The sequence below is a fragment of the Chroicocephalus ridibundus genome, chromosome 16 (assembly GCF_963924245.1).
Source record: "Chroicocephalus ridibundus chromosome 16, bChrRid1.1, whole genome shotgun sequence".
Lineage (NCBI taxonomy): Eukaryota > Metazoa > Chordata > Aves > Charadriiformes > Laridae > Chroicocephalus > Chroicocephalus ridibundus.
In genome coordinates, this window is record NC_086299.1 from 11,258,603 (window position 1) to 11,282,747 (window position 24,145).

Consider the following 24,145-nt stretch of genomic DNA (forward strand, 5'->3'; position numbering starts at 1 on the left):
ACAGAAAGAGGATCCATGAAATCTGAAGGAGAGGGGAAGAAGAACTTTGACCAAACTGGGACACCACACCTGCACCACAACCTGACCCTTCCTAGTTCTGCAGGCAGTCAGCTAATGAAGTCTGTTTTTTTCATGGACATGCTCAGTGTCCCTTAAATGCCACTTCTCCCAATTCCTTACCATGACCCTCACAATATCTTCTAAGTCCTCTCTGAGTGTCTTCATCACAATCTCAAGGGTATCCTCAGCTCACGTCCCCACCAGTTTTGACAAACCTCCCTTCCACATTTCTTATCTGCTTGGTTGGAGATAATAATAGAGAGAAGGACGCTCCATTTTCCTTGGGAAATCATGCTGCAACATTACTTGATGCCACCTTCTAATGTATTTGCAGAAGTGGATAATCATGTAAGTGGAGCTGAGTTGCCATAAGACACTGTTTTCTTCAAATTTGAATAGCCATCAAAGTGTAAATGTTCACTGAAGACTGCTTTAGTTCACCAAATCCACATGGTTTCAACACTGACTTACTTGAAAGGTTTCTCACTGTTTTGTCTGCAGCCTGGGACACCTAGGCCACCAAAGGATCTATGCCCAGGGCAGAAAGCTTAGGATGCACAGGGTTGTGCAGAACCACACTCTTATTCTGGTTTACAGACATGAGTGAAGACTTTGGGCTTTGTTCCCAATCAGAACAAAAGCAAAAGTCAAAGTGCCAAACTTGCCAAGGAGGAAAATTCCTTAGCTCAGCACATCTGGCTGGGGCAGAAGAGGGAATGGAAAGCCCTTGCAGCAGGAAAAGGAGTCACTGTGAAGGACACCATCCTGGGTGCCAGAGCTGTGTAGTGTGCTAGCAGGTTTCTAGTTGCTTTGCTGAGCAACAGTCCGGGTGGCACAAAGCTGTGGCTTGGATGTTGGCTCTCACAGTGATCTCATGGGCTGAAGCATGCTCCAATGGTAGTCTCCAATCAGTTACCACCAGCCAGAATGTTTAAATCTGTGGCATAGCCTTCATGCTCCTTTTATTTGACGAAAGAGACAAGGTCTAAAGTAAGCTCTAAAGCAAACATACAGGCTCATGTGCCATTCATGCTAGAGGATTTTCTTCCACCTTTCCTTGGAGCTCCTGTTTAACTTTGCCCATTGACTTCTACTCCAAAACAGGCCACAGTTTTGCCACTCTTCCTCTTCGAAGTCTGTTCCTAACATTTCTCTCACCTAAGGAGAAAAGGCAGCTGAAAATACTTACAGTTGGGTACGGGTCACATCTCATGAATGCCATTCCCTGATCAGAAGAATTCATGACTGAAATGTGTCCACCAAGAGGGGGATGAGTAGCAAACTCAGATGGAGTGATCACAGATAGGACCAACACAGAGTTACACTCATGCTCTTGGCATGACCTTTATTTTTCCCAGATGCCTAATATATATAAAAAATAGAAGCAGGATGAAAATTAGATTCCCATGATTTAGCAAAGGGAAACTCAGGAACAAGGGAGCAGGACAGAGCTGGCAGATCTTTAAAGGACACTTTCCATAGTGCGCAAGGGCTCTTGATCCCCAGGTGTAAGAAATCAGGAACAAGGGCAAGAGACCGGCACGGCTGAGTCGAGACCTGCTGGTCAAACTAAAGGGCAAGAAGGAAAGGCAGTGGGAGCAGGGACAGGTATCCCAGGAAGAGTATAGGGTCGCTGCCCAGTTGTGTAGGGATGGGGTCAGGAAGGCCAAGGCACAGCTGGAGCTGAACTTGGCAAGGGACACAACAAATAATAATAAGGGCTTCTACAGGCATATCAGACAGAAAAGGAAGGTCAAAGAAAACATACAGCCCCTGATGAACATGACTGGCAAACTGGTAACAATGGACAAGGAGAAGGTTGAGGTACTCAACAACTTTTTTGCCTCAGCCTTCTAGAAACCTCTCTTCTCACACCTCTTGAGTGGATGGATTGCAAGGCACGGACTCAAGGAGAAAAGTCTCTCCCATTGTAAGAGAAGATCAGGTCTGCAACCACCCGAGGAACCTGAACACACAGAAGTCTGTGCAACCTGACAAGAAGCATCCCAGAGTCCTGAGGGAACCGGCTGATGTAGTTGCCAAGCCACTCTCTGTGATATTTGAAAAGCCATGGCAGTCAGGTGAAGTCCCCGGTGACTGGAAAAAGGGAAACATCACACCCATTTTTATAAAAGGTAGAAAGGAGGACCCTGGGAACTACTGCCCTGTCAGCCTCACCGCTGTGCCTGGGAAGATCATGAAACAGATCCTCCTAGAAGCCACGCTAAGACACATGAAGGACAGGGAGGTGATTTGAGACAGCCAGCATGGCTTCGCCAAGGGCAAATCCTTTCTGACCAACCTAGTGGCCTTCTATGATGGAGTGACCACATCAGTGGACGAGGGAAAAGCTATGGATGTCATCTATCTGGACTTCTGTAAGGCCTTTGAAACAGTCTCCCACAAGATCCTTCTCTCTAAATGGGAGAGAGAAGGATTTGATGGGTGGACGGTTTGGTGGATGAGGAATTGGTTGCATGGTCGCATTCAGAGGGTAGTGGTCAACGGCTCGATGTCCAGATGGAGAGGGGTGACAAGTGGTGTCCCTCAGGGGTCCATATTGGAACCAGTACTGTTCAATATCTTCATCTTCATAGACAGTGGGATCGAATACACCCTCAGCAAGTTTGCGATGACACCAAGCTGAGTGGTGTGATTGAAATGCCTGAGGGGCGGGATGCCATCCAGAGGGACCTGGACAAGCTAAAGAAGTGGGCCCATGTGAACCTTATGAGGTTCAATAAGGCCAAGTGCAGGATACTGGGGTAACCCCCAGTATCAGTACAGGCTGGGGAATGAAGGGATTAAGAGCAGCCCCGCTGAGAAGAACTTGAGGGTCGTGGTAGATGAAAGGCTGGACATGAGCCAACAATGTGCACTCGTAGTCCAGAAAGCCAACCGTATCCTGGGCTGCATCAAAAGCAGTGTGGCCAGCAGGGAGAGGGAGGGGATTCTTCCCCTCGGCTCTGGTGAGACCCCACCTGGAGTACTGCGTCCAGCTCTGGAGCCCCCAGCACAGGACCTGTTGGAGCAGGACCAGAGGAGGGCAACAAAGAATGATTAGAGGGCTGGAGCACCTGTCCTATGAGGAGAGGGTGAGAGAATTGGGGTTGTTCAGCCTGGAGAAGAGAGGTCTCTGAAGAGACGTTATTGTGCCCCTTCAGTACTTAAAGGCGGCCTACAGGAAAGGTGGAGACAAACTTTTGAGCAGGACCTGTAGTGACAGGACAAGGGGCAATGGCTTTAAACTGAAAGAGGGAAGATTTGTACTAGATATGAACAAGAATTTTTTTATGATGAGGGTGGTGAAATACTGGCCCAGGTTGCCCAGAGAGGTGGTAGATGCCCCATCCCTGGAAACATTCCAGGCCAGGTTGGATGGGGCTCTGAGCAACCTGATCTAGTTGAAGGTGTCCCTGCTCATGGCAGGGGGGTTGGACTAGATGGGCTTTGAAGGTCCCTTCCAACCCAACACATTCTATGATGCTATGATTCTAAGTAGCAAAAGTTATCACTTCATGGCCTCATCAGATCAAAGCAAAAGCAGCAAGAACAGCCATCATCTGCACAGGGAGAGTGAGATCCACACTGATGAGGGTGTAGCACGTCCTGCTCATATGTCTTCAGGGATGGAAAAAATGGGTTACTGTGTCACAGAACGAGAGAATACGAACATGTGAAGAAAGAAACAAAACGATACACGAGTAGAAAACCTAAGGGTTTAAAAAGACAAATTCACTTACAAGCAGTGAGCAGAGCTTGTGGTTTTTGGTTTCACGCTCTACGTTGAGGCTTCCAGTACTCTGGGGGTGCTACAGCTAGGTAGCAAATGCAAAGATTGGGAGGACAAGCAGGGAAGAGTCAAAGAGAAAGAGTAGAGCTTTCACCAGGTTTGCATGCATTTGTTGCATTTATGGAATAAATCTATGGAGACTTCAGCTCCCACACTCATACATGGGCTTGTTCTGCTGTGAGAATATGTCTTCTGATATTTATGCAGTGTTTGTTTCTTTTCCTCCCAAAGGGACATTCTGCGAGTTGGGGTCACTTTAGCAGGACATCAGAAGAAAATTCTGAACAGTATCCAGGTGATGAGAGCACAGATGAACCAAATCCAGTCTGTGGAGGTTTGATAGCTACGTGTCCTCCTACTCCTCTTCCTTGAGGCCCTGCTCCCCTTTGCCCCTGTATGTCCGAGCTCCAGGTCTTGAGTGTTCTGCATGGACCAGAGACAGGCAGCTGCTCTGAGGATCATGGCAGCAGGAAGAAATGCCCTGTCATCAATAATGAGAAGTTGCCAAGAGCTTCTAGAATTTAAGCAATGGAAAAAGGGAACAAAAAAAAGACAGCTATTTTAAAAAATTAAAACAACTATGAAATATTTTTAAATAATAATAAAGCAATTACATTCTTGAAAAGGGCTCCAAGACCAATGGGAGTCTCCAAAGGAAGAGAAAAGAGCAGCTTAATCTATTTCCTCTTGCACAAGGCTGCTGCAGATGGGCCCAGACGCCTCTGGAGCAATGAGACTTTTTCAAGAAGATGAATGCAAGGAAAGGTCGCAAGAAGCACTTCTCTTTCTCACGCGGAATGGCTGCTCTGGGAATGTCCTGCAGCCGGCAGTCCTTCCTGAAAGCCCCTGTTAGCAAATCAAAGGGGGGAGAGAGCTGAAGCTCTTTGGTGCTGTGGAACCAAGTGCATCTCAGAAATTGATGGACTTCTTCAAAAGCTGAAGACTTTTGTTTTTTTAAAAAAAACCCACGAATAAACTGAGACTAGAAGAGGCTGTTTCTGGCAAATGAGAAGGAATCTGTAACACTTGGGGGGGTGGGGATGGGGAAAACCATTCCTTTCTACATCTTATTTTCTCTTGTCATGGAAAAGTTTTGTGAGTGACAGTTTCCTAAGGGTCCGTCCATCCACCCTCCGATGGCATCATTGTCTCATACATATCATATGCACAAGACTTTTAGTGATGTCCTCACTAGATGCCAATGATCTTTTCCCAGAAGACTTCCCAAGTACAGTATGTAGTAGTTTTTGATTACAAATGCTGACGTGTACCTTTATTTTTCGGTTGTCATTGTTGGGAGATTTGTCCTTTTACCTTGTTTTGTTAACACCAGTTTGTGAGTTTGGGGTTGGAAATTTTTGGTTGGTTGGGATTTTTTTTTAATGAAAAAGAAATGACACCTCCAAGCATCATATCATTCAAGAACGTAAATCCCTTCCCTGTGGAAGGAAAAATTGAAGCTTATTGACAATATGCCAGGAGAAAAAATTTTTTATATGCACATTTCCTCCCGTTTGCTTGTTTGTTATTTTGCAATTTGTCATGGCCCAACAGATGTTTCTAACTGTTGGGTTTCCAGTTGTTCGCCAAGATGAAATGACCACCCGCTCTATTCAGGGTTGCTGGTGCAGGGGTGAGCAGCATCGTAGAGGGTTTTGTGGGGGGAGGGCTTGCAGGGGGGAGGGAAAGACATGGCGGGGCAGATGGGTTGTGGGAGGGAATGATGACTCCACAACCGTCTGTCAGAGCCCTTTGGAAACGTCTGCCTGCTTAGGAAGGTGTGAGGTTGGTGCATGTACCACAGGCAGCGTAAGCCTGGTTCTCTAAGAGGAGCTCACGGCACGTGGTTTCTTGGAGTCGGAATTGCGTTAGCTGCCAGGTTGTGGATGGTTCACTACAGAACCGAACTCTGCAGATGTGCTCTGTGCCCATCGGGGACCCAGTCCCTTCCTTAGACGATACGTGGGGGCTCTGAGGCAGCTTCAGTCCCAGCCGGTCACCTCGAGGAGAGCCTGGCACAGCAAAGGCAAAAACTCTGATCTAGTAGCCTGGGTCTCCAGAGGCAAAATGCTGTGGTTGAAGCTGAATCGTCAATCAGTGGATTTATAAATGACTGAAATAAATACTTTAGTTACTGACCAGGTCTTTGGTATGTGTAAATACCACCAATCAAGCACAGGGGGGATACAAATGAGAATCGGGCTTGTTGACCCTGTTCAGTACCACCTCGTATCCTTTTAAACGTGCCTACCACCACCCACCTCTGGCCACACGTCTCATATTCCCACACATCTCCTGGCCATGGCTAGCGTACCTTATGTTTACAAGCCCTTGTCTGCCATTGCCATGTCATTTGTCAGGTCTTCCGCTCGTTTTCAGCAGCGTGGGGTGTTGAAGGCACGTCCATTGTGAGCTGCTCTGCTGTATTTTGCAGGAGCTGAATCCAAGAGGAAGTGTGTCTGCTGCGGATGAAACTCACAAGCTGTCTAGACCTCTGTGGCCAGACATCATCTCGCTAGACTGCTTGTTAAATATGAGGCCATTTATAAAATACTTAGCATTTTCCACTTTCAGACCCGATCCGACAACGAAGCACTTAAGAGTGGCAGCAGACCATTCCCTGCGAGTGAGAGCTACTTCTGTGCTTAGCTCTTGCACTGTCTCAAAGTTTGGTGCACAGCTTCAGTGGCAGGGTCCTTAACTGGAGGAATTTTCCCTCCAGCCCCTCTTTATCTGAAATCTCTAGTGCAGGATTGTGTTTTCGTTTGTGTACAATACTTCCCTGTTCTTGCATCTGAAAGTGCATTTGTTGTCACGGAACAGCAGCAGCAGCTGTGTGCTGGGTACACAGGGACGTGTCCTGCGCTCATTGTCCGCAGCGCATCCCCTCTGACAGCAATGCCATTGCCCTGCATCTCTTTCAGATGGCAGAATATGACGTAGAGAGAGTGAGGGGCATGCAGTTAGTGCCTGGACATAATCAGCTGTCTCTCCTATATCCAGCCTGTTTTAACCTGTGTATCCAGCAAAGGGAGGCTTTTAATGCCCTTGCATTTAAAAAACACTGCTCCTGCAAACGGACTGGACTCTTAAAGAGCAGCGTGCAAAAACCGACAGTGTCAACCAAACCAAGTGCTTGCAGAGGGCACACAGGGAAACAAGAAGCTTCTCCATGCACCGTGTCCTGTGGAAGTGCAAAGCAGCAGTGAGAGCTGCTCACATGGGGTGTCTCCATCTCACAGTGTAGCTGCTGTGTTTTAACAAGGAACAGTTGTCAGTCTTTCCCAAAGGCATGTCTGAAGCTGTTTGGTGGCAGTCCAAGGTGAGGGAAGCACGGTGCTGTGCCACGTTGTCTAGCCACAGCCAACAGGCTACTTTATGTACAAGGGAGATTTGCAAGGAGAGCTGTCTCTAGAAAACTCACCAGCAAATTCCTGTGGGGCAGCCATGTGGAAGGAGCACATGATGCCCTTCAGTTTTCCTTCCCAGACAATTCTTGACTGTTCTCTGCCATCCCTTACATTCCTGCAGACACTAAGGAGGAGCAATGGCCAGGCAGCATCCCTTCAGAGCCAGTTATTATTAGACAGGGCTTGGAAGGGCACTTCAGGTCTACTTCACTTGGAGACGTTTTGTCTTGATGCACTGAATCTCCTCGCTGGCTAGCGTTATACACATCTACCTACCAGACCCAACCCACTGTGAAGGATGGGACCATACCGAGCTCAGTGCCACGACTCAGCCAAGCTGTGGCAGCTGTCTGCAGGACAGAAAAACACATCCTTGTCTCTTCTTCTAACCAAAAATCACACGGTGTTGGTACTAAAAGCAACACATACCCATCTGTTTATACCAGGCATCCCTATGACATCTGTCTGTATTTGGCAGCGTAGGACTAATGGAGAACTGGACCTAAAATAAAAATGATCCATAAAACGCTGCAATTTTCTGCATCCCTCAAGCTCTCCTGGGAACACAAGGAACCAAGTTCCCGTAAAGTACTTTGGTAGTAAATGCCTCTGGAGCATCCTCCAGTGGAGGGCAGAATCACTGAAGTGACTTTAACATATTTATTTCACGGATATCAAATGTACTGCTGTGAAACATGAGTCTAATGGCAAAATTCAACTTCACGGGGAGAACATGTAACAAACAGAAAAGGCACTTGCTAACATTGACACTGTGAAATACTGCTGTGCATGTGCATGTGTGCATGTCTGAATACTTAACACAAATCATCACAATGAGATTTTCGGGCAGCTTGTTGGAATTTTCATATTTCCCCTCCACCTTTCAAGCTACCTCCCAGACTTACCCTTCTCCTCCTCTGTTTCCCACTGCCATCTGCTGCTGAGGGTCACCCGCGTCTGGTGACCGCAGCCAGTAGGAGAGCTGAGCAGGATCCTAGGTGGAAAATTCTAAGTTGGTTGGCCAGTGATAAGGTGAAATCATGCAGAGCATCACGAGGCAGAGCGGAGAACAGTAAAAAGTTAAAATACATTTAGTGGGTCGTTTTCAGCTGTTGCCACAAGCCTTTTATCTGGAATTAAGAGCACAGGGGTGTGCCCGGCAAAAGGAAAAACAAACTTTTAAGATACAGCACTGCCACTTGCCCTTGCCAGCTGTGGGGACACAGAAACAGGGCACTGTGAACTGCACCCCCCCTCCCCAAATTACCTTCCCCCCTCCCCAGTAAAATCTCAAAATGACGTTTGTTAATGGAGATTTGTGGTTTTCAGTAGCTGAGGGGCTGCTTGCCACAGTCTGGCTTCTCTCCATAGTATTGTTGCTACTGAGCAGTAGCTTTCAATGGCAGTAATCCACACAGAGGGCTTCTGTGTGGTCTGGGTAAATGTGGCTGTCACAGGCTTTACCAGTTATGCAGTATTAATTCAGTATTATAAGTCAAATGTAGAGTTTTGTCCCATGCCAGTCATTACATAGCAGAGTCACCTTGTCAGCGTCGTTGGACCAGTATGCACCAGTGTTAGCAAGAAGAGAACCATGTGTGGGGAAAGCGTATAAAGCAGTACCCTGTGCGAGGCTGGGGAGAAAGCAGTGCTACATCTATTCCAGATCACTGGAACAGGCTGCCCAGAGAGATTGTGGAGTCTCCTCTCTGGAGATATCCAAAACCCGTCTGGATACATTCCTGTCCAACCTGCAGTCCGATCTAGTTGAAGATGTTCCTGCTGACTGCAGGGGGGTTGGACTAGATGACCTTTAAAGGTCCCTTCCAACCCAACACATTCTGTGGTTCTATGATTCTAACCTGCTCTGGGTGAACCTGCTTTGGCAGGGTGGGTGGACTAGATGGTCTCTGAAGGTTCCTTCCAAATCCTACAGTTCTGTGATTCTGGGATCTTCCTGTAGCTCCGGCTTGCTACGTGCAGGATCCTGCTTTCTTCTCTAACTGCTTAAGCACTGTCCAGTGCAGAGTTGCCTCCTGGTTTGGCATGTCATGAGCTAAGGAGAGAGGATATTTTATCAGCATTAGGTGCTGGCTATACTAATAATACTTTTCCCACACACCTTGGAGTTGTTCTTTGAATTGGTGTTAAAGGAGAGGTTCTTTCCCAGTAATCATCACACAGGCTGCAGATTAGCAGTGGCCTGTAGAGAAGACCTCTTGGTGGGTTTGAGCAGTTTAGAAACTTCTTGTTATATTTTCCAGGCTGATTTATGTGAAACCTGGAGTCAGGGCTTGAACTCTGCTGCAACATTAACAGTTGTATCCTCTGATGATATAATAAATCTGTGGCTGCCTTGGATGTATGATTCCGGAGTGTCTGGAAGTATCACTGTTGTCTGGTTTGTTTTAGTGAAGCCTGTTTTTTTTTTAATGTATTTCATCTTCTTTCCTGTGTGTCTCACTTGAGGCTGATTTAATGTAGGTCTTTTTCCATTGTCAAAAATGTTACATACTTAAAAGTTGTTCACATACAGGATTCAGTATTTCCTCCTTCAAAGTTATATGAACAACTAATGTAGTACCAACACCATTTTTGTATTCTACTGGCAGTTATCCAATGCCTTTAAAGGCATTGCTGTGCTCCCCTCCTTTTACACTGCAGTCTCTTAGTGAACTAGTGTTTGACGTGCTTTCAGCTGTAGGACCAATAGTCCTTTATATCAACCAATTAAGCCAAATGACAGGTCCTCAGAGTTGCGGGATCTGAGCTGTACCAGCTTGCAGTCAACACAACCACCTTCTGTCCTGGAGCTCTAGTTAGTGACTCAAGCACTGGTCCCATCTGTGTGTCATGTTGGTTCCACTGTGTTCACAGTTCAGCGCAATTCTGCCACTGGCTGCCTCACGAGCAACTCACACCAAAAAATTCTCTTCTCTATTGCTGATTTCATCTTGCCATTGCTGAGAGCTGATAGAATCCTCCTACTATGCAGAATATACATGTTTTTTTTTATCTTCAGTCACATTTTGGCCTTGTGTTTAGACTTCTCCAGGATGACTTTGCTTCTTGTAACTATCGAACCCTTCCCAAAGACAGGACACATCTTTGGTCTGTGTTTGCTTTCATATGTGTTGCACTCTTCCATAGTTCTCCTAGAAAACTCCCTGCACTCTGCGTATGTTTTCTGGAATTTACCTTATTGCTCTCCCTCTGTTATTCCTGCCAACTCCACTGGCACATGTTATTTGCAGAAATTTGGGAGTGGAAGCAAGAAGTCCTCTCTCCCCAGAAATCTTTGTCTTAATCTGCATTCTCAGCCACCTTATCATCAGTTTCTCTATCTTTTTTTCTCTGTTCTGCAAGAACTTTTTCTGCAGTCCTGTGCTTTGTAGGAGTGCAGCAACAGTCCCACTTCTGTAGCACTGTCTGATCACTGACTTGCTCACTCCAACTACAGACTGTAAGATTTCCATTGACTGACTGCCATTTCCCCTGACTGCCATTCCTGCAAACAAGCCACAAGACTTGACCTTGCGTGCCTCAATTTTTTTTTTTCAGGAACTTCATTTTGCCTTCATGAAAAAAGAACAAGAAATGTTTGGTTGATCCTTTTCCAGTTCTTTCATTCCAGTCAATTTCAGGAATTTTTCAGTTGCCTCAACTGTAGCTTCTACTTCTACCTCTAAAGTCAGTCTTCAGTTCCCGCACAGATGTCATGCTGTATCCTTTGATGATTCCTACTAAGCCTAGGAGGAAAAGATTGAACTTTGTTCAGTCCTTAATAGCCAAACAACTACGTTAGCAAAAACTGATGGAAGGAGTTCAAGGAGGACTAGGGGGAAGCATGTTATTCTAAGCTGAGAGTCAAATCCCCCTTTTCCCCAAATTGCCTTTCATCTGCACTTCCAGCTCACTGACCCCAGTTCATGGTGAGTGAGCTGGTTCATGAGTCTGGGAGATGGAGGCTGACAAAATCACCGCACACCAACCGAACAGTGCCTCGCGGGCATTGTGGACGCCAGCCTGAGACAGATGGTGTGGCAGCTCCGCACCCTTGCTTGGCCTTCGCTAGTGGAGAATAAATGTGAAGTCTCTGATTGCTAACAAATATTAGCACTCATTAGCCTTCACACAAGAACGTTATTATAAGCCAGTAAATCTCTGACATGCTGGCTTCTCAAATGCTGGCGATACTTTTATTCTCCTCAACTCAGAAGGTATAGACAGAAACTAAGAAATATACAGATACGGGCCTCAGGAAGAGCCAGAATCTTTGGGAGCTATTTAAGACAAATAGATTTTGATTCTTGGTCTGTCAGATGTAAACCGTGATGATAAAAAAATTTCATGCCATTAAATCAGGAAAGATATGAGCAAGGTGAATAAGTAGCAGTCGCTATTTCTCATAGCAAAAGCACTAAGGCAGGTGAAGCAGAATATTCTTTGGCACATAGCACAGTGATGGAAGGGTAGAACTCATTGCTGGAGCACGTTGATACCAAGCATTAGATGGATTCAAAAGATGACTGGACAAATTTGTGAGAATCATCTCCTCAGCACAAAAATACCTCTTCCAGTTTTTCTGGGTCACGGATGCCTGGGGGCATGGGGTGTATAACAGCATTCCTACAGCGCTTCTCTTATACCGTCATATTCTTGGGACTGACACATTTTAAATCTCCTAAAAGCCCAAACAGTCTGTCAAGCATCATTGATTTTCCATTCTTCACTCTTTCTGGTGAAGGATTTCTGTGTGGAGCCAGTGAGCTTCCCATGCCAGAGGAAACCACTTGCTTCCTCCTCCCAGTTCCTTGTGTAACACAAGGCATCCCTGGGGCTGGGAGCTGCGGGGTGTCATCAGTGCCTCAGCCAGCAGTAATGACACAAAAAGGGAAACTGTCTTGGTGGTCCATCGTGCTCTGGATGTGGAAACTCTATGGAAGCGCCCTTGCCTCAAACCGTCTTTTATGATTCGGAGAACCTTATGCACAGAGGGGGCTGCCGTGGTAAGGAGAGGTCCCTTTCCTTCTTTCCTTCTTCTGCTATGGTTTGGTTTCTGACAGCGAGTCTGTTCCCCCTCTGCATTGGAGGTTGGCTCAGCCGGTGTGAGCAGTCTCTGCTGGTTGCTTGGGTATCTAACCATGAGTCCAAATGGACCCATGAGAACTGACTCAAGGATGAAAATGCTGGAAAGGAGCCTGGGACAAGCTTCTAAAATGGGCAAAGAGGTCTCGGTGCTATGGAGTGATTCAAGGCTAAGGCTGGGTGCATGCAGTGAAATCCCAGAGGCACCCCGGAGCAGGCACTGAGTGTTGCAGGCTCCAGCACAAGATGCAGACAGGTATTAAGCACAAGGTTCAGTTGTGAGTGCTGGCTGAGCTCTGAAGCTGAATTTGTTCTTTATGTCCTGAGGATAGCTTAGATTCAGACAAAAAAACACCCTTCTGTTGCTTAAGCTACCTCGATGGCATAAGCGAAAAGCTATTTGACACAGGAGGTGATGCGTTTCCCTCTGCAGAGCAGCTCAGGAATGTGGGAGAAGGGCCTGTCTGGAGCAGAAGGGGTCCCTGGCTGTGTACTCCTGGCCCCCCCAGACCCTACTAAGCTGTACGAGGCCAGGGAAGGGACACAATATTTGGTGTAATTTTGCTTCTTGCTTGGCCCCCTCTGGGCTCTGATCTCCAGTAGGGGCTGGAAGGGAGAGGACCCGTGTATTTCTAGCTGATGATTTTATAAGCTCTCTGATGGTTATATTTTTCTCTGAAAATCCCAACTCCTGTGTTTATGATCCCAGGAGCACTGGGGTCATATGAGGATCACAGCTTTTAGTATAGGACAGCGGAACCCTCCTGTGAGGAAACCAAGTTGCAGGGCTACGGGTTTCGTGTTGGCCTGCCCAGCTTCTAGTGATCATTGTATCTGTTCCCATCACACCTGAGCACCTCACACTCTAAAGCACGGGTCCTAGAGGAAAGCCAAGGCTTTCCACAGGACTGAGGTACAGAGAATTAAAGACCGGCAGCTACAAAGAAGTCAGGAGTACAGTTCCCGTGTAAACAGCTGAGTTCAAATTGCAGGAGTTCCCAAAATACTGCAGCGTTTCTGGAGTAACAGCTTGCTCAGGGTCACACAGTCAGGTTGTGGCTAGGTCCCTCAGGCCAGTAGAAACACTGACCATCTTGCCTTCAAGCTCCAGAGTTTTCTTCCAAGCTGTTCAATAGTGGAAGGAAGTGAGACGCCCCAGCTCACCCTCCCCAGGATAAGCCACGTGCAGAGTGGACAGACAAGTCTGGTCACCCCTGTCCCATCAGACGATCTGGGCAGCAAAAAGCCTGGCTTGAGCAGGGGGTGGAAGGAAAGACCCTCTGGAGGGTGAGGGAGTTGGAGAGGGTAAATGTGAGCTTGGGCTCTCAGACAACTGCAGTTTGTGAGTGCCCTGATATGTGCCCCTTCTGCAAGGAGAGGAATCCCTGGTGCACACATCTCTAGTGTGCCTCCAAGATCATCCAGATTCTTCTGCTGAGGTCCTGGCTTCACTTTTCCCCTGTTTGTAGTGGCGCTCTTGAACCAAGACCACACATCACAGCACACCCCTTGCCGTCCTGCTGGAGCCGGAGGGGGAGACATCAGGAGCTGGGGTTTTGCATCTGTTCTTTCACTTGTGGATCCAAGCATAGGCCCCTGCATTGGGGGGTATTCTGTCGGATGCCCTCCATCCACCTTTCAGCCTGCAACCCTTGCACCCTTTTCTTTTCTATTGCTTGCCCTCCATCATCAGCTGTCTGTTCTCTGCATTCTCTGCCCTCTTTCCCTTCGTCAGTATAGGAGGGCTGGATGGTTTTTAAGTTTGGGGCGTCGCCAAGGTTTCCATTCCTTGGAGCTGGCTCAGCACGTCTCTGCAGGGAACCTGGTTTTAGCTACAGTTCTTTCCATGAAAAAATTCCCCCTCTGCCTGTCTGTCTTCCTCCCTTTCATCCCTGGAAACATCAGCCACCTCACATCCCAGATCTTCCTGGATAAAGAAGTAGAAAGTTGTATGAAACCAGGGCAGGTGTGTCAGGATCCTTGGTCAATGTTCCCATGGAATAGTTCAGGGAAAAGGGTCCAAGGTAAGGGTAAATTAGCATGCCCATCAGTCTGAGGGCACGATTTCTATTCCCAGGTCTGCTTTGGAAAGGCTTTGCTGGCCTTGTGTCACTCTGTGCCGTGGCATCTGTTTTGGATGGGCTGTGAAGTCAGTCTATCCAGGGCGTGCTTTGAGGCCCCATTTTAAGTTTGGGGGGAGGGTTCAAGCGCTTGTAGCCAGAGCCAAGCAGTAGCAGTTCCTGCTGGAGAAATGAGCCTGGTGTTTCAAAGCACTGTCCCAAGTAGAGCTGTGATCCCCACTCACTTAGCCAAGGTATGGTCTGAGAGGTGGTGGGGTGCAGGACAGGTGAATTGCAACTCGGAGCTCAAAGAGGTGAGCTGGGCAGAGGTGGTCAAACTGCCTTGTGCAGCCCCAGGTGCCGTACATCAGTGGGCTTCTGAGAAACTGAAGAGCCAATGTAGCTGTCTATGTTTCCATTTTAAAAGAGTCCTTGAAGGGAAGATCTTTTCCTAGCTCAAGGACTAAAGCCCAGGTAATGCAAGGGAGAAAGCGAGAAGGTCCTGGGGGGAAGTCAGTCTTATGCTGAGGTCTGAAAGGTGAGACGGGGAAGTGGCAGTAATGTAGCAGGGAAGAGAGTGGTTGAGCACTGTGGCAACAAATCCTCTTGCCGGTCAGGGTGTTGGATTACTGTGGTTTGCTCATGTGTCTCCTCCAACGTGACAAGGTGTGAAGCCATCAGCCTTCACTGGAAGATTTGTGGAGGAGCTGCCGATGTTATAGGGAGATTTTGCTGGGCTCTGACCTCCTTGTCACGGCTTTGGAAAGAGCTGGGGGGAAATTATATGTGTCCTCCAACTGCCCAAAGACAAGTGTGTCTATTCTATGCTACATCTTGCCATCCCCCTCACACTAGTCCAAGGATACATCAGCTGGGCTCCAGGGGCATCCCCAGCCCTGGTTTCATACTCTTTGCCATCCTGTATGTTGGCCATGGCCCTGTGGACAAGGTAACACTTTTCATGACAGTATTTGTATTTTTTTAATTGTGAATGGGGAGATAGTGTGCAGGTCCTTGTTACACAGGGATGTGTCTTCCATTCAGACCAGGGCTTCCCCTGGCTTCGTCATATGTCTTTCGAAGTTACTGAGAAAAATAAAGAAATAAATCAGATGTATTTATAAAGGAAACAGAAACCCACTGCTCCAATGCCTTTGTAGGAGTATTTTTAACAAGACATTTTTTCAAAATAAATGTGAATTGCAAAGTTTAAAGCATTTGCTTGTGGCTTTCTTTTCTAGGTGCTTTGTCAAACTTTTTTCCTTCCCAATAATTCTGCTCGGGTGTAAATATTATGGCAAACAAACATGAGGGATATTGATCCCTTAGAGAGAGGAAAACATGCCCAGAACTTGTTTAGTGCCTGAGAAATGCCTTCAAGATAAGCAGATATCACTGTTTCCCTGCTTAAAACATTTAGTCTTAATTGTAGTAGTTATTAATTGACTAGTAATTAATTGACAAATGTAGCCATTTGCTCCACTTGTAAATTATCCAGAAGAACACTTTGTCATCAACTTGTTCTTTAGTTAAAAAGATGCTACAAATTTATATATGCAGATGTTTGAATATGATTTCAGTAATGATTTTGCTTGGTCTTCATTATTCATGGAGCAAGAAGGCATATCTCGGCCCTATGACATTTCAGCTGCCCAATGCATTAACAAACAATTGTAAACAGGAGGAGGAAACTCAAGACAATTCAGTGTCTAAGCAACTGCCTCCCAGCTTGAACCCCGTGTGGGAAGTAAATCATAGCTGTTTTCATGAGAATCCTGCTCCCTTAACACCCCGCATTTAAAAAAAGAGAAAAAGGAAAAGTCACGTATATAAATGATCATTGTAAATCAGTGAAAGGATCAAGTTCTGTGGAAATGAACTCAATGCTTTTATTTTAATTACCATCCACAAATTCTTCTCTGCAGTAATCTTTCAACCCTTGCATTCATGCACAGTGAGAGTACTAGGCGCAGTTTAGATGACTGATAAAAATAATATAGCATATAGAGTGTATAGACCATTAGCTGTCATAATCAGCTGCAATGAAGAGTTGGACTCATAATGAGAACATCAATAATTTAGTTCATAATCACAGATCTATGACGTCTGGTTTTGTCACACTCCTACTTAATTTCCAAAGGAAAAAGAAATTTCAGCATGCGTTTATCAGGAGAAGCTTAGGTTTGCTTGTGTGTAACTGATGTAAATATTTCTGCAGTCATAAGACACCTCTGTACAGCTACATTTAGCTAGGAGGAGCTAGATGTACATCTGAATCTTTGGGTCGAGACCTGAACCTGCCAAATCCATTCTCTGCACATGATCAATGCACGACAGTTCTGAAATGTCTTGTCAACAAGAAATACTGATGGGAAGCACCAGACTGAAACAAATGAATCTAGCAAGTCCTTTCTTTGGCTGTTAATCAGCATAATTTCTTCTGGCACTACAAATCTGGAAATAGCCATACAGGGCATAAGTTTGCCTATTTTTCATGGGATCCCGGAAAGCCTCTAAAGGTAGAGAGCCTTATTTCCTGCAGCTCTTCCCAAGAGCCCAGGACTGATGAGCAGCAAGGGGCACATGCCACAGGAGGAGGAGGACCATAAAAAATGGGATCCCTGAGAAGGACCAAATAGTTCTGAGCCATACAGAAGTGGGTGCAGCTGATGCATGCCCACCCAGACACTGACCCTCAGCCCACATGTAGAAGAAGCACCGAGCAGGGTCTTGGCAAATCAGAAAAGGCATTAGCTGTCTTTCCTGCCTGGAAAGCTCACCTCCCACCGCACTGGCCTAGTTTACCAGGGAAGAGTGTTGTCTCCATCCGGGGCAAGACCTCTGTTGGAAACCTATTAAACAAATGATGGGGCCAGCATCAGCTCCCAAGAACTTCTCTGGGCACACCTGAAATTCTTCCCAAGTAAGCCATATTTTCAACAATATTGGTGTCAGGTTCGTGCATTAGTCTCAGCCAGACAGTTTGCTCCTGGCTTTCCCATGACCAATTACTGTAACAAGAGCCCTCTCAGCACCCCATCTCTCCTCCCAGACCTACTTTCTGCATCAGATCACACACTCTCCCAAAGTATCTTTGTAATGTCCAATGCTGCGAGGCTCTGGTCATCCAGGTTCTTCCATCTGCACTGTGTGTATAAAGCACCTGCAAACCATTATGGGTAGCTCCTGAGCCCATAATTACTTGACGAACATGATAGAGGTGCCATTTTGCAGAATATGCTGGGAGGTGGAACATTTGTGCTTGAAGCTGGTAATAAATAAATGTGTCTTTCATATAGCCACAGGCATAATATCTGGCATCGGGGAGAGGAATGATGCTACTGTCCAAATATGAAACTGGTCCTACCAGGACTACCTGGATACCACCAAGAAGGAATCTCAGCTGGATAGGTCTCATGTAAAACTTGCTCTTCCCAGGCTATGTGATTTTCCTTTCCTGACCCAGGAAGGGAAGTCTAAGCATAATGCTGTTTCTGTCCTCTGTGATCCATTCTCCCAATTACTGGTCTGCTTTCTGCTTTGAAAGTCAGATGATAAGCAAACAGCAGCCCAAAATCTCCGTGAAAGCTTCTCTGCTACACTCCATGGAGGCACACCACCAGTTGCTGAGTGATTTAGATTTCTCTCCCATCACACTGATGCAAGTCAGGCATAACTCAGTGGGCATCAGTGGAAAAACAGCAATGGGAAACTGTTGTGTAATCAGAATCTATCATGGGTGTGTACAGTTGCAATTTCCAAAAAGGATAGAGACCTAAAGAGTGAGGGAGGCGGGAAGGAGAGCTACATTCACACCTCAGCTCTCCCTGCGGACGCCATCTGGTTGAGACCCACATGTGAGATTGGGCCCCAAAGGGCTAAATCATGATCTCCAAAATCGTGCGTAATCACTTAAGCACCTACGTTTCTGCAGATATCTCCATGATTTGCTGGACTGCACAGGAGCTGCAGCACAGCTCAAAACCCATCTCCTGGCCTCACCTCCCTTTGCGTGTGCACTTCTGGGGGCAGTGTGGCAGCATCACCTACTCACACTAAATGCCTTCAAGCTAGATAAAACAGAGTCACAGGATGCACAACCTTAAATTTCGTCTTGTGTCAGATGGAAGGAAGGCTTGACTTCAGCTTCTCCACCAAGTATGAAGCATGATGGCCATGGACCCATTTGTGGAGTCAGTTTTACCTTTCATGTTCAAGTCCACCTTGAAGGACAGCCTTCAACTTCAGAATGGTTTCCGTATACTCCCGACCGAGTTTCTCTTCCCAGACATTAGGATCTGGTGATCTGTCTGATTTTATCTGCAAAACTAGTAATGAACCCTCAGCATGTCTTAATATTATGATAGTCTGAGGCATGGTTCCCCGAAAAGATCACAGACATGGTACTTGGTGGGCGTCTTAGGACGTCCTTACACCCATGCCACACCTTACGTGGTTGATGCTTTCTGCAATATCAATTTCTGTCAAGGTCTTCACAGCCTCATTCAGGGTCATGTCTTCTCTGGGCAAAAGGAAGCGCACAGGGGGGCAGATGTGTCTGAAGCTCAGCACACATTGAAACTGCTAGCTCTGAAGTTGCAGCAATGGATTATCAGAAAGGATTTCTTTCTTGCTAGCATCATACTAGCATCATGCTGCCTGCTCTGAATATTTTATGTTTGCTTACCCATTTCACTCCTGTGGTTTTGTATGGATTGTTTCTCTCTGATCTCATGTCAGGATTCCTTTTATTTACTGCTGAAAGCAGTGATTCCTGTGTTGTTTGTCTGATGAATATCCTTTCTGGTATGTTTGTGCCTTACATTACCTTAGAGCTTGCATGAAATTTTAATTTCTCTTTGCTTAGCTCTGGGTTTGCTTTTTCCCATGGCACAATGCAGTGCAAGTCTTTGTAGCTTTGCTCATTCACAGAAGCATTGGTGTCTACTTCCCATTCAATTTCCTGTTTGTTTGTGTGCCTCCGCCAGGTTTTTCCTTTATCTGGTGATAGTCAGAGCTTTAAAAAAAAAAAAAATTCTGCTATTTTGGAATGTACTAGTGTCATAAATGTATAAAATCTGATATTCTGAGCCACTGTTTGTATCCCAGATATTGTGCTTTCTTTCCTTGACTTTTTCTGGTCTTCAGACTCTTGCATAATGGTTGATCTTCTGATGATCATTAGATACAAGCCCATTATGAGGCATTTTTCTTAAGGCATTTTGTCCATTGTCTGCAGTGTTTCTCCTCTGCATATTTATCTCCCCTCTTCTGTATTTCTTTATTTGCTTTTCATAGTTTTGACACATTTTTGCCTCATATTTTCATGTTTTCTCCACTTACCACTTTGTTTATCTTGTGCTTACCAGCTTTGTTCATATCTCTGCCACCAAGAGAAATAAGTGAGGGCCTTTGTTGTTCTCATCAAGGCTTTTTTATCCTTTATCCTTTATATAACTCTTGCCAGGACATTTAGTAACCAAACCAAATACAATGAGCACCCTAGCTGGTTATTGGGCCAGTTCTGCTGAGCACTTACCCTTTTTCGCTATTTTTTTTCATCCGTCTCAGGGACAGGATCTGGTGCACACTCATATTTCCTATTTTACATCCCCAAATAGCTTTAGGATCTGTAACTCCTTTCTGATGCACTTTTAGTGGCAGAACGTGGTGAAAGCTCTGACTCTTTGGGCCTTTCCAGGCCCATTTTCAATGCAGATTTCCATACATTCCCAAGAACCACAGTATAATCAGAAATTCTGGAATAGGAATGGGGACCAAAGACTGAGCTGGTGCTGGACTCAAAGGAGTGGTCTTCGATCAAGGATGCTATCAAGCAGGCCAAGGTTGCCTGAGCGTGTTTCTGGAGGAATACTAAAAGCACTCTGGAAGTGGTGCTTTCTGTGCATACAGCAATGCCAGTAAATGTGTCTTGCCATGCACAAGTTCTTGGGCTGCCTGGTGTGATAGGTAAGAAGAAGAAACCTTCAGTAAAAAGCCATTCCGCAAGTGAGGTGGATCTTTGCTCTGCTATCCCCTCATTTTCCAAGTCATCCTGTTATTTAGAGATCTCAGTGGGGATGGTGGAAGGAACCTGTGGTGTCTGTGGTCCAGCCTCCCACTCACACCAGAACTGTCCCCAGCATTAGATCAAGGCAACCATGGCTTTGTCTAGACGAGTCTTGGAAACCTCAAATGGTGGACATCACCCATCTCCATGGTGGCCTGTGCCAGGGCTGCACCACCCTTCTGGGAAAGGAGCTTTCCCTAATGTCCAAGCAGAGCCTCTGAGGCTTCAACTTCCTTTGCCACAGGCCTTCAGAAGAAGACATATATCTTTCTCTGCAGAGACTCAAATAAAGAATTATAGTGTTATATTAACCTTCTTCTTTCCAAACTTTCACTCATAATCAGTGCTGAATTTGAACTTTTTTAAAAATTCATATAGAAGCTGTTTCCCAGTTCTGAGTACTGGATTATTAATTTTTTTTGTGGTGTATCAAACTTCTTTTCGTCATTGTTGACATAAATCTATTTTAAGATGACTTTAAGCAGTGTGGTTTTGCATTTTGCTCTCTTATTATTTACGCCATATTTTGTTTAACATTTTAATATATACGTAAGGTGCTTTGTTGTGATCTTGATGGAGAAATTCGTCAAAGTATGAAATGCAGCGTGACTTAAGTGAAGATCCCGAATGACTACAAGCACAGTAAAAAATCAAACTGCAGTTCTTTGGATTTGTCGATAAAAATCAATTAAAAGTGTGTTTCAGGTCAATCTAATATATAGAAACTACCAGGATGAGATAACATAGATCATAGGATGCTGTGGATCTCAATTAATCAGATCAGGACTCGTATATGAAAGTGTCACATTTATGCTAGTTAGTGCATTATTCATGAGAAGTTGTGGAGCTGTAAATGCTCTGAATGGGAAGATTTGCAGTGAGGTAAATAAATGCAGCGTCAGTAGTCTTACAGCAGAAGCTCAATAATCAATTGTTAATTTACCAAACCAAGGAAAGAGGGCAGCATGCTAAAATCAAAATTAATTTATTTTTGTTGTGTTTTGTTGCTTTCATTAAATAAATCACAACACACGCGCACAAAATCCCTGAGGAATTTCATGAGACTGGAAATGACAGTTTTTGCTGCTTCTTTGGTTCCACAGGCTCTCCAAGTGTCACTTCTTCTTTTCGTTTTACAAATGTAAATGTTTACAGATGTTATTCTGAACCAAAGGTAGGGTTGTTTCATTTTGAAAATGTCACAAGTATACAGTCTGACTGTTCAGGTAGACGGTTATCTATGCAAGGCTCTAAGGAGAATTGTTTGGACTTCAAAAAATTCCCATTCCTTCTGGTTGAAAAGATTTCCCAAACACAACATGATTTTTTACTCATTTCCATCCTTCTTTGCAAATTTGTTACTAGCAACAAATACACACATATATGTATGTGTGTGTACGTACGTGTGCATATAATTGTTCAGTTCCTCTGGCAATTAGCACTCAGTAAATGTACAGTAAATGTACCCAACAGCTAGCAATTGTGAGTGACTATCAGAGGAAGACAAAGGATAAAATTGTGGTTTGAAAAAAAGCATTGTGAATTTATAGGGAATATATAACATCATAAATCCACATATGTTTTAGGAAATTGCAATGGATTATTACAGAGAAAACATGCTCAGAACCCTGGCAACAACCAGCAAGTCTCAGTGAGCTGTACCCTGACAATAAATACATACGGATAGCACAGTCTAGTGGAGTGAAAATGGGAGGATGAACTAAGATTGAAAAACCCTTTCGTACAGGTTGAAATCTCTTTTTTTTTCAATATTTATCTAGGGGAAAAAAAAGAGAAAGAAAATTAATCAATAATTAATTTATTTCACTGGAAAGATGTAAACTTCATTTGTTTCACTGATACGTCTAAAGAAAGTTTGCATTTGCACTTCGCTTTCAATAAATAGAAGATGACAAAAATACCGTAAGATAGAAAATAATTATTTTCATAGGCTTTCTCCTGTTCTTTCCTGCTGACTTGACGGCTGGAGGAGCTCTGACTTTATTTCCTTCCTGACTTTAACTCTGCAACTTTTCAAAACATGAAAAAAAGGCGTCTCATTCTACGTCACTCAGAAAGGAACTGGTTTTCCTCTCTTGGAAATCTCCTGCTTAATTGTTTTGGCACTTTCAATCAGGCATAATAGTTTAAGGTATCTTTGTCACCCTTGCTCTTTATACCATACACCAATATTAAGTTTATTCAGTGATCTCCATCCCTGCCCTCTCCTGTGTCATATGCCGTATATCCCTATCTCAGACTCTTTAGTACAGCATCTCCATTTGGTAACTTTGCTTCTTGAATATCTGCAAAATAACTCTCAAATATTTACAGTTTTCCACACTGAGCCCCAGTTTTCTTTCTCCTGCATTTGTACCCTCTTATAATTCCCTCTTTTTAATTATTGGACCCTGTCCTTCCCAACAAGGAGGGGCTGGTGGGGAGTGTCAAGCTCAAGGACATCCTTGGCTGCAGTGACCATGAAATGGTAGAATTCAAGATCCTTAAGGCAGCAAGGAGGGTGCACAGCAAGCTCACTACCCTGGACTTCAGGAGAGCAGACTTTGGCCTCTTGAGGGACCTGCTTGGCAGGGAAACATGGGGAAAAGTACTGGAGGGGAGAGGGGCCCAAGGAAGCTGGTTACTATTCAAGGATCGCCTCCTCCAAGCTCAGGAGTGCTGTATGCCAAGAAAGAAGTCAGGCAAAAATGCCAGAAGGCCTGCACGGATGAACAAGGAGCTCCTGGACAAGTTCAAAAGCAAAAAGGAGGCCTACAGAGGGTGGAAGCAAGGACGGGTTGACTGGATGGAATACAGAGAAACTGTCCGAGTGGTCAGGAACCAGATTAGGCAAGCTGAAGCCCATATAAATCTGTCTGGGGACATCAAGGATAACAAGGAAAACTTCTATAAGTATGTCAGGGATAAAGGCAAGACTAGGGAAGACATGGGCCCTCTCAGGAAGGAGACAGAAGACCTGGTCACCCAGGATTCGGAGAAGGCTGAGGTACTAAATGAGTTTTTTGCCTCAGTCTTCACCAGCAAGGGCTCCAACCACACTGCCAAAGTTGCAGAATGCAAAGGCAGGGGCTATGAGAATTGAAGAACCGCCCACTGTAGGAGAAGATCAGTTTCGAGACCATCTAAGGAACCTGAAGGTACATAAGTCCATGGGACCTGTTGAAATCCATCCACGGGTCCTGAGGGAGCTGCCAGATGAAGTTTCTAAGCCGCTTTCCATTATATTTGAAAAGTCGTGGCAATCTGGTAAAGTTCCCACTCACTGGAAAAGGGGAAACATAACCCCCATTTTCAAAAAGGGAAAAAAGGAAGACCCGGGGAACTACAGGCCGGTCAGTCTCACCTCTGTGCCTGGCAAGATCATGGAGCAGATCCTCCTGGAGTCTCTGCTGAGGCACATGGAAAATAAGGAGGTCATTGGTGACAGCAAACATGGCTTCACCGAGGGCAAGTCATGCCTGACAAATTTGGTGGCCTTCTACGATGTTGCCACAGCATTGGTAGATAAGGGGAGAGCAACAGGTGTCATTTACCTGGATTTATGCAAGGCATTTGACATTGTCCCGCATGACATCCTGGTCTCTAAATTGGAAAGGCATGGATTTGATGGATGGACCACTTGGTGGATAAGGACGTGGCTGGA

General features: G+C 45.4%; 1 protein-coding gene across 2 annotated transcripts in view; it reads left to right on the top strand.

The window, feature by feature from the left end:
• Window positions 1-5,522, top strand: part of EPHB2 (EPH receptor B2) — a 140,617-nt gene extending 135,095 nt beyond the window's left edge. For both annotated transcript variants that reach the window (XM_063353540.1, XM_063353541.1), the window contains exon 16: window positions 4,085-5,522. In XM_063353540.1, coding sequence (XP_063209610.1) covers window positions 4,085-4,193 — 109 coding nt within the window. In that variant the 3' untranslated portion in view covers window positions 4,194-5,522. The remainder of the gene's footprint in view (window positions 1-4,084) is intronic.
• The last annotated feature ends 18,623 nt before the right edge of the window (window positions 5,523-24,145 follow it).